General features: G+C 40.3%; 1 protein-coding gene across 2 annotated transcripts; it reads left to right on the forward strand.

Annotated features, from left to right (window-relative positions):
- Positions 1-7,557: 7,557 nt before the first annotated feature.
- Positions 7,558-9,968, forward strand: LOC309335506 (olfactory receptor 10X1-like). Of its 2 annotated transcripts, none has more exons than XM_081850565.1 (2): positions 7,558-7,600; positions 8,655-9,968. In XM_081850565.1, the coding sequence occupies exon 2, from the start codon at positions 8,671-8,673 to the stop codon at positions 9,610-9,612; it is 942 nt and encodes a 313-aa protein (XP_081706691.1). In that variant the 5' UTR covers positions 7,558-7,600; positions 8,655-8,670; the 3' UTR covers positions 9,613-9,968. The 2 variants fall into 2 exon arrangements, with proteins under 2 accessions (XP_081706691.1, XP_081706692.1); XM_081850566.1 differs by lacking the exon at positions 7,558-7,600 and adding an exon at positions 7,665-8,037.
- The last annotated feature ends 862 nt before the right edge of the window (positions 9,969-10,830 follow it).

Consider the following 10,830-nt stretch of genomic DNA (forward strand, 5'->3'; position numbering starts at 1 on the left):
TAATAGATAAACTATCTCTCAGCATTTAGTTTCATTTATCAGTAGCTGTCATGACTTGCAACTGTTGGTAGAATTGTCCTCCATTAACTACATGTTGGAGCAGATGACTATGTATTAGTTTGCAATCAGGCCATGGTACTTCATTCTGTGTTCACAACACTTCATTACCTATTAATTTTTGCATTTTACGTGACACAACATAAAAGCCACTTCAGGAAATTTAGTGGAACTTAATGCAAGTTTAGTGTTCATTTCCATGTTGTCTCTAGAAAAAATTCATTGCAACCCCATTTACTCAGAAAATTGCAGGAGTTTTGCACTGCAATTTCACGTGATGACATTTGGGGCTGTATCCTGGCATATAGTCCTTTCCCACTACATATCATGGCTGTGGAGTTTCTGTGATTGATCTGTGGCTACATTCACAACAGGGCTAATGTTCTGAAAGCCAATCCTTGACTTGTTAACCATGTAACCATTGGACAGAGCAATCATCCACATGGTTCTCTCCCAAATCATGGGGAAAAGTTCATAAATTCAGTTAGGGAAGTTTGAGTGCATAATAATGCTATTAACTGAGTGCCAAATCAACATCTGCTGATGACCTAGGAAGTTAAGTTTCTGGAGACATTTCTAATGGGTCGTCTTCTCCTTTGGTGATCACTCATAGCTGAATAAGATGTCTTCCATGAACATGGTCTTAACAGTGAGTCCATAAGTGACTTCGGAGGCCAGTTCTGCATCCACATGTCCTTCCACAGTGGGGACATAGGTTTCCAGGTGGGAGTTGATCACGGTGAGGGTTTCCCAAACATGCCTTCCTCTTAGCTTGTTTCTCCCTTTCATCCAGAGATTGTGCTTCTTCAGAGTCCATGACACCTTTGGTAAAGGTTGTTCCTAATTGGCGCACTCGCAGGCCAGTGTTTCCCAGTTATCAGTGCTTATACACCTTTTTTTTTTTTGCCTTGAGAGTGTCTTTAAACCTCTTTTATCGTCCACCGGTATTTCGCTTTCCATTCTTAAGTTGAGAATAGAGTAGGCATCCAAACAACATGACCCGTCCAACAAAGTTGATGTTGAAGAATCATTGCTTTGACACTGGTGATCTTTGCTTCTTCCAGTACACTGGCATTAGTTCGCCTGTCTTCCCAAGTAATGTGTAAAATGTTTTGGAGACACCATTGATGGAATCATTTACAATTTGAAGATGATGTTTATAAGTGGTCCATGTTTCACAAGCGTACAGTAAAGTTGGTAGTATCATAGCTTTGTAAACAAGCAATTTGGTTTCCCTGTGAATGTCATGGTCCGCAAACACTATGCACTTCAATTGGGAGAAAGCTGTGCTCGCAGAGCTCAGACGATGCTGGATTTCAGCATCAGTGTCAGCCCTTGTGGAAAGATAACTGCCCAGGAAGGAAAAGTGATTGACATTTTCCAACATTACACCATTAAGTTGGATTTCTGGTGCTGCAGAGGGGTTGTTTTGTGCTTGTTGGTGCAGCACTTTGGCCAAGCATTCCATAAGTTTCTGTGAATATATTTAGGATACCGTATTTTTTGCACCATAACACTCACTTTTTTCCTCCTAGAAAGTAAGGGAAATGTTTGTGCGTGTTATGGAGGGAATGCCTACGGGTGGCGGGGGGGATCTGCTGCAGTCGTGAGCAGAGGATCCATGGTTCCCCTTCCTTCCCTCCTCCGTGGCTCGCTTTGAAACAGCAAAGTGGGAGAAGAGCCGCTGAGTGGGGAGGAGAGAGGGACAGAGAGTCTGCTTCTTTAAAGGAGCAAAGCGGGAGAGGAGAGGAGCCGCTTACACGAGTGTAAGCAGCTCCTGTCCGGTTGGTTCCTTTAAAGCAAGCAGGCTCTCTGTCCCTCTCTCCTCCCCACTCAGCTCGCTACATAGCAGCAAAGTTTTTCAGCTCGCTAAGCCGGGGATGAGCGTGGAGGAGGGAGAAAAGCAGAGCCTGCTTGCTTTAAAGGAGCAAAGTGGGAGAGGAGAGGAGCCTTCTCCCCTTATACCCCTCTTCTGCATTACAGTGGTGCCTCGCAAGACGAAATTAATTCGTTCTGCGAGTTTTGTCGTCTTGCGATTTTTTTCGTCTTGCGAAGCACGGTGTCGGGAAAGTTTTGGAAAAGCTTCAAAAACCTCAAAAAGCTTTAAAAACCTCAAAAAAGGCTACCACACCGCGTTCTATGAGTTGCTCCTCGAAGTCAAGTCGCAACTGTATTAACGGTGTTAAGAAAAAGGAAACAAACTTGCAAGACGTTTCCGTCTTGCGAAGCAAGCCCATAGGGAAAATCGTCTTGCGAAGCAGCTCAAAAAACAAAAAACCCTTTCGTCTAGCGAGTTTTTTGTCTTGCGAGGCATTCGTCTTGCGAGGTACCACTGTATTAGCAGCATCCTTCTCCACACACCCTACGCATGCTCCTTGTCCCTTGAGTGCTTTTCCTTCCCTCCCCACTTAAAACGTGGTTACAAAGACTGGATTTTTGCATTGGGCTACTCCAAACTCACTGTCAGATCACATGTCTGTGGCCACAGCATGAACCACAAAAATCATACATCCACTGTTTCTTTTTTTTAAAAATGATATTTATTAAAATTTCCAATGAAAACATACAAATACAAACAACAACAATAAAAACAAAACAAACAACAAACAACAAGTATAATTTCAAGCCTTATTTTCTCAACCTATTTTCCCCGACTTCCTCATACCTCCCCGTTTTGTATTCTAGTTTCATTATCCAATCAGCAAATCCATTCCCTTATTTCCCAAAAGTTTTTTACTAATTCCATTCCTTTTCTTAATCAAGATCTCTGAAAACCACAATGCTTTTAAACCCGTGTCAATCTAGCATTCATTAATCTTATAGTATTTATTAAGGTAGTCTTTAAATTTCTTCCAATCTTCTTCCACTGTCTCCTTCTCCTGGTCTCGGATTCTGCCCGTCATCTCTGCCAGTCCCATGTAGTCTGTCATTTTCATCTGCCATTCTTCCAAAGTGGGTAGATCTGGTGTCTTCCAATACTTTGCAATAAGGATTCTTGCTGCTGTTGTGGCATACAAAAACAAAGTTCTATCCTTCTTTAACACCACATGGCTAACCATACCCAGGAGAAAGGCCTCTAGTTTCTTCAAGAAGGTATATTTAAATACCTTTTTCATTTCATTATATATCATTTCCCAGAAAGCCTTAATCCTTGGGCACGTCCACCAGAGGTGAAAGAATGAGCCTTCATTTTCTTTACACTTCCAACATTTATTATCTGATAAGTGGTAAACTTTTGCAAGCTTGACTGGGGTCATGTACCACCTATAAATCATTTTCATAATATTTTCTCTCAAGGCGTTACACGCCGTAAATTTCATACCAGTGGTCCACAACTTTTCCTAGTCAGCAAACATAATATTGTGTCCAATATCTTGCGCCCACTTAATCATAGCTGATTTAACCGTTTCATCCTGCGTGTTCCATTTCAACAGCAAGTTATACATTTTTGACAAATTCTTAGTATTGGATTCTAACAGTTCTGTTTCCAATTTTGACTTTTCCACCTGGAAACCAATTTTCCTGTCCAGCTTATAAACCTCCATTATTTGATAATAGTGAAGCCAATCTCGCACTTTGTCTTTTAGATTCTCAAAACTCTGCAATTTCCACTTATTGCCCTCCTGCTCTAGGATTTCACAATATTTTGGCCATTTAGACTCCATGTTAAGTTTTTTCAATGCCTTTGCCTCCATTGGTGACAATCACATTGGAGTTTTATTCTCCAACAAATCTTTATATTTAATCCAAACATTATACAATGCTTTCCTGACAATATGGTTTTTAAAGCCTTTATGAACCTTAACCTTGTCATACCACAAATATGCATGCCACCCAAAAAAGTTATTAAAACCTTCCAAATCTAAGGTGTCTGTGTTCTCAAGAAGCAGCCAATCCTTCAACCAGCAGAAAGCTGCTGATTCATAGCAAAGTTTCAAGTCTGGCAGGGCAAATCCCCCTCTTTCCTTTGCATCAGTTAAAATCTTAAATTTTATTCTGGGTTTTTTGCCCTGCCAGATAAATTTAGAGATATCTCGCTGCCATCTCTTAAAACACTCCATCTTATCAACAATTTGCAATGTTTGGAACAAAAATAACATTCTAGGCAATACATTCATCTTGATAGCTGCGATTCGACCAGACAAGGAAAGCTTCAAGTTTGACCAAATTTCTAAATCTTTTTTCACTTGATTCCAACATTTCTCATAATTGTCTTTAAATAGATTCATATTTTTAGCTGTCATATCAATCCCCAAATATTTTACACTCTTAACCACAGTTAAACCTGTTTCATTCTGAAACCTCTCCTTCTCCCCTGCTGTTAAGTTTTTCTCTAATACCTTAGTCTTTGATTTGTTTAATTTAAATCCTGCCACTTGACCAAACTCTTGTATTAATTCCAAAACCCTTTTAGTGCTAGATTCTGGCTCTTGTAATGTAAGTACCAAGTCATCTGCGAATGCTCTCAATTTATATTGTCTCGCTCCAACCTGAACCCCTTTGACCAGCTGGTCTTTTCTTATCATGTTCAGCAAAACCTCCAGGACCAAAATAAAAAGTAGTGGGGAAATTGGGCACCCCTGACGTGTCCCTTTTTCTATCTTAAATTCTTCTGTAACTACATTATTTACAATTAACTTTGCTTTTTGTTCAGGATATATTGCGCCTATACCGTTTTCAAAACCTTGGCCTACCCCCATCCCATGGAGATTCTTTTTCAAAAAAGTCCAGGAAATATTGTCAAAGGCTTTCTCCGTGTCCACAAATATCAGAACAGCTTTTGTGTTTATGTTAACTTCTAGCATTTCCAAAATGTCTATTATATTCCTTACATTATCTGATAGATGCCTTCTCGGGAGAAAGCCCGATTGGTCCCTGTGAATCTCCCCCATCAAAACTTTTTTCAGTCTCTTCGCTAAAATATCAGCAAAAATTTTATAATCCACATTTAGTAAGGAGATTGGGCGGTAGTTTTTAAGTTGAGTCTTTTCAGTCTCTGTCTTCGGTATAAGCATGATATAAGCCTCTTTCCACGTTTCAGGTGCTTCTTTCCCCTCAAGAATTTCGTTGCAGACTTCCTTCAAAGGTTGTATTAGCCATTCTTTTAAAGTCTTATAGTATTTGGAAGTCAGTCCATCAGGCCCCGGAGATTTGCCCAGTTGCATGTTTTGAATGGCACCTTCTATTTCTTGTTCAGTTATTTTCTGATTCAAAATTGCTTTGCCTTCATTTGAAATTTCCTTCATCCCATTTTTCTCCAAAAATCGTTCTATGTCGGTGTCTTTTTGTGGCCCTTGTGCGTACAATTGTTTAAAATATCTCTGGAAGCAGCTTCTAATTTCAATTGGATTATTAATGTTCTTTCCATCCACTTCTAAATTTGTCACTGTATTTAGTTTCTGTCTCTTCTTCAATTGCCAAGCCAAAAATTTCCCACATTTATCCGCTGATTCAAACGTTTTCTGTCTCATTTGTTTAATTTTCCATTCTATTTCTTGATTCATCAGTTCCATATACTGAATTTGATATAATTTAATTTCTCTCAAGATCTCCTGAGACTTTGGTTTTGATCTTAATTTCTTTTCTCCTTCTTTATTTTTTTCCAAAATTTTATCCCTTTTCTCATTTTGGCTTTTCTTTTTTATTGCATTTTGTTGTATCAAGAAACCTCTCATAACCGCTTTGCTTGCGTCCCAGATTACTCTTTTTTCCACATTGGTCCTCATTTTAATCTCAAAATAGTCTTTTAATGTTTTTTGGGCCTTTTTACAGAATTCTTTGTCTCTAAATAATGTGTCATTCATCCTCCATCTGAAAGTGCCAGCAGTTGTTTGGTTCATCTCCATCTTCACGGCATTATGGTCGGACATCCACTGTTTCTTTTAGAATATTTTTTTTCTTGTTTTCCTCCTCTAAAAACTATGTGCGTGTTATGGTCGGGTGCGTGTTATAGAGCGAAAAATACAGTTTGGAGGTCATCCTCTGAGTGTGCACACACTACTTTGTCATCAGCATACTGAAGCTCCATGACGGAAGTTATGATAACCTTACTCTTTGCTTTCAGCCTACTCAGATTAAAGAGCTTTCCATCTCTTCAATATATGATTTCTACTCTGGTGGGGAGTTTCCCTTCAACAATGTTGATTAAGATAATAGAGTTGGGGTGATAACACATCCCTGTTTAATGCCTGATCCCACTGTTAATGGTTCACTTTGAGACCCATTGTTATCTAATGGGTAATTCCCTTGCCATTTAAAGGTGCTCATTCCATCCAGTAATTATTATCGGATATACTATGTTTGCTAATTGAGTGCTTGTGGTACTCACCTGAGTATCTGGTGCTCACCCTTTGGTGCAGCTGTTGCATGATGCAAGGTTGCATGATGCAAGGATCAGCTTCTGGGTAAGAACTCTTGAGTGCTTCCTATTCTCTTCCACCACTTTCAGTAACTACTAGCTAGACAAATCTCCTGTGAGTACCTGAGGCATGAGGCAGTTCATGGAAGTTAGAGAAGGTGTGAAACCTAGAATAGTTCTTCATTATCCCTACAAAAGTAACCTAATCCTAGGCCTGAAAGTACATCCTATGGCACTCACAAAAGGTTTCATTAAATATCCACTCAAATCTACAATGCCTTAGAGACTATTTGGTCTTCTTGCTCGGTTACTGTTTTCAGCCTCTCGTACGATGTGCATGCCCTCTAAAATGTTTCCATGTTTCATTGGATGCCATGATGGGCACTTACCGTCCTAACTATTGTGAAAAGAAAAGAGGTTCACGGGCTTTCTATGGGAGCGAGTGCAGCAGTGGCTGATGAAGGTGTCTTTCTCCCCCACCGGTAAGGTGGTTGATGTATGCATGCACCATTTTGCAGCCCTGTCTCTTTCTGCTCTTCTGGATGGGGCAGCCAATTTGTGTGATGCCACTCCGCATGGGAGCCATTTTGTGTGTAGCACCCACTGCATTTCCATTTGCCCCCAAAAGTCACTGACATCTGGTTTATCATTGTGTTGGCCTCCTAATTCACAGGACCATCAAAAGCATGGGGTGTGCAGGAAAGGGCTTGGAAAGGCCACATACATTGATCAGAATTGTGTGGTTTTTGAAACTCAAAAACATTGGCCCTTTGAGTTTCTGAAACTTGAATTTAATTTTGATTTTCTAGAGTAAATAACAAATGATGAAATATCTGATAAGCTTTCCTTTCGTAAACAGCTCCTGAGCCAAATTAGTGTAATTTCCCTACAGGTCTCGCTCCCTGAGTGTCTCTGGGATCTTGACACTGAATCCCCACATGAACAAGGTTAAAATCCCTCCCTTCCTTTCTCTCTCTCTTTTTGGAATGGCATGTTAAACATTTTGCATGGTTAGGGGATGACATGCTCTCCACCCATTCCTTTGCAACAGGACCACAGATTTCAGTGGAAATTGTGGCAAGGCGTTTTGGTCCTTACTTGAGTTTACTCCATTTTTTCCCCTGAGTCCAGTTGTAGTTTCCTCCTTCTCTTTTTCTTTTTGCAGCTCCAGATCAGAAACGGAAGGTAAGCCTCCTGTTATTGGGATCATTCTGACAATCAGAAAGTGTGCTTTGCTTGAGAACTCATTTAAGCCATTGGCTTAGTTTTCAAACAATGTTTCAGGGAACTCCAACATTCTTTAGGGTTCCTCAATGAGATCAACAGAGATGGCAACCAAGCATCCTTGAAATTTTCACTTGTTTCCATCACTACTGATCTTCTCTCATATTCTGGAGTGCCAAAGCATTATTGCATGACTTCTAATGGTGCTGAATTACCTGGGAAACTAGCTGTTAACCAGCTCAGGTATATGGCAATGTCCTTAAAAATATATATCATTTTTTGCCTTCTTGATCCACACAGCGGTGTGCAGTTGGAAAGTATATAAATTTCAACCACTGCAGTTAGTGGAAGTGATCTGGGAATGGAGAAGAATGCCTCAGGCGATGAACTTAATAGAGGTATGGTGCAGGAGAGGAAAGGGGCAGTGTCACTCTCCTCAACACACCTTAGACTACTGCAGTAAGATCTCACCACCGCTCACTTCTGCCCACTTGAATGATATTCAAGTAAGTATTACTCAGAGTAGACCCACTGAAATTAATAAACATAACCTAAGTTAGGTGCTCTGAATAGAACTTAGTTAAATACCATCCTTTATATAGTAAAAGTGTGGACCCGTAAATGATAGGCGCTCCTTGAATCAAAAATGCAGTTGACCATTTAGCCACTAAACTAATTGCTTCAGAATAAAATCCAAAGCGCAATTGCAGCTAGTTTTTTCATGTATTTTTTACGGAGAGCCAGTTTTGTGCAAATAGGAAGAGAAAACAAAAAATGCTTTGATCCTGGCAAAGAAATTAAGCCTGCAGAAAGAAGCATCATTTAAATCCTTGGAGTCAGACAAGATGCTAGGTAGATCTGTCTTTGAGTCCTTTTCTTTGAGCCAGTCGGTTGCTTTATTATTATTATTATTATTATTATTATGATTTAATTTAACAATGTGAAAGATCGATGCTGCTCATTGTCCATAAGACTGAGCCTTGTGTTTGGTAACTGTGATCTTTTTCTTTCTAAGGTGCTGGTACAACACAATGAAGAAGAATCACACACAAGTGACAGAATTTATCCTGCTTGGGTTCTCTGTACCTCCAGAGGTACAGATTGCGTTTTTCATCCTGTTCCTGCTCATGTACATCCTAACCGTGATAGGAAATCTGCTGATAATGTCCGTTGTTTATTCTGATTGGAGCCTCCATGTTCCCATGTACATCTTCCTCTTTGCTTTGTCTTGCTCTGAAACCTGTTACAGTTTAGTCATTGTGCCCAAAATGCTGGTTGACTTGCTAGCAAAAGTCAGAACAATCTCTTTTGCGTTGTGTGGTGCACAAATGTTTCTTTTCCTTGGAGTGGGTTCAGCAAACTGTCTCATTCTTCAATGTATGGGCTATGATCGGTACCTAGCAATATGCCACCCATTGCGCTATCCTCTTCTTATGAACACGCGGGTAATTGTCTGGCTCATAGCCATTTCCTGGATTTTGGGATTCCTCATATCTCTAAGTGAGGCTGCTCAGATCCTTAGGTTGCCCTTTTGTGGCCCCAATGCCATCCGGCACTTCTTTTGTCACATGAGGGCAGTGGTTAGATTAGCCTGCACTGTCGACAATACGACTGAAGTGACAATCTCTACTATCACCATGCTGGTTCTGGCCAGCAGCCTTCTGTTCATCATGTTGACCTACATCTTAATTCTCTCCACCATCCTGCGCATCCCCTCCACGGAGAGCCGCCAGAAAGCTTTCTCCACCTGTGCCGCCCACATCATTGTGGTAAGTGTGCACTATACATTTGCCTCCATCATTTATTTCAAATCGAGCTCAGCTGACACATTAGAGGATGACACGCTATTGTCTATACCTTACACCATAATTACTCCATTTCTCAGTCCCATTATCTTTACTTTGAGAAACAAGGAAATCAAGGTTGCGGTAAGGAAGGTAATCACTAAAAAGGTACTTTCCCAAAAGATATGAATACAATAAATGCAAACAAATTCCATTTAAACCAAATTGCATTTGTGGTTGTTTCAGTGTATCACTAGGTTGTGTAGCAAATGTCTTCATGTTAGAGGATAGCCCAAAGGGTATGAGTCCTGGGTCTTTCATATTTGACCCTGGGTGCCCTGCCTAATCCTCTTCTTGGCTTACAGAGTGACTGGTGGCCTTGCAAATTGAAGTACTCACACTCAAACACCATCTTAAATTTCCCAGAGGTATCTATCCATATAAATCATCATATGCAAATTTTATAACAGTTTCTATGATGGCCATGTGGTCTGAGTCTGTCCATTGTTCTCTATCGCAGACACTTTGTTCTTAAGTTATAAATTGTCATATAAGAAGAAAACAAAAACAATGTATTCGCAAAAGAGCTGAAATTATTGGAAAATATTTACAATAACAAGTCACAAAGAAGCGCTGAGGACAACATCCTGCTATTTATTGGCTAATGAACATCTGTAGAGGGTTCCAACCCCATGATCTTAATACAGACCAGATGAAATACACTTGAATTTCCTGATAAGTGTTCATTCAGCAAGTTCATGATGAAGTTTTCCTCCTCTGGTTCATGAATAGCCACCTTGAGGTCTGTGTTGGGGTGTCCTGGAAGTCTGCTGGTTTCAGAGTATGGCCCTTTCTGATGTGATTCATTTTTCCTTTGGGGCAAAGTCACACCTGTGTAGAATGGAGGAGGGCACGGCTGTGTGGGCTCCATGTTTGTGTCTCTGTTGTGTGGCCTGTTGTTGCTGCAATGGCTGTGTGTTTTGGAGTACCCTTCTGGAAGGATTCTCATGAGTGGGGGCACACACACACACACACACACACACACACACACACCAGATCCAGAGCAATAAACTGATCTAGAGCATTTGTTCATAGCATTCTGTAAGTGACTGAGGATGTACACCAATACTTTTCACATGCTCACCTCCTTCCCCACCCACCGAGAAATGCCCTTTGCCTCTGCGGTGCCATTTCTGATGCTTTTCTTTCAGGTGCTGCTTTTGATTTAGTATTTGCATGCTGCTCTCCCAACAACAAAGCTGAACAGCGAAGTAGACAAGACCATATTTCCATCCATAGAGCCAGTGCTAAAGAACATAGTCAAGGAAAAAAACAAACCGTTCAATGAACAGTTAATGCAGTTCAATACAAACTCTAAATAAATGAATAAATAAATAAATAAATAAA

Source organism: Podarcis erhardii, assembly GCF_964252035.2.
Source record: "Podarcis erhardii genome assembly, chromosome: 2".
In the NCBI taxonomy this organism is placed as follows: Eukaryota; Metazoa; Chordata; class Lepidosauria; order Squamata; family Lacertidae; genus Podarcis; species Podarcis erhardii.

Coding starts and splice junctions, on each gene's coding strand:
- LOC309335506 (XM_081850565.1), top strand. CDS start 8,671: ATGAAGAAGAATCACACACAAGTGACAGAATTTATCCTGCTTGGGTTC.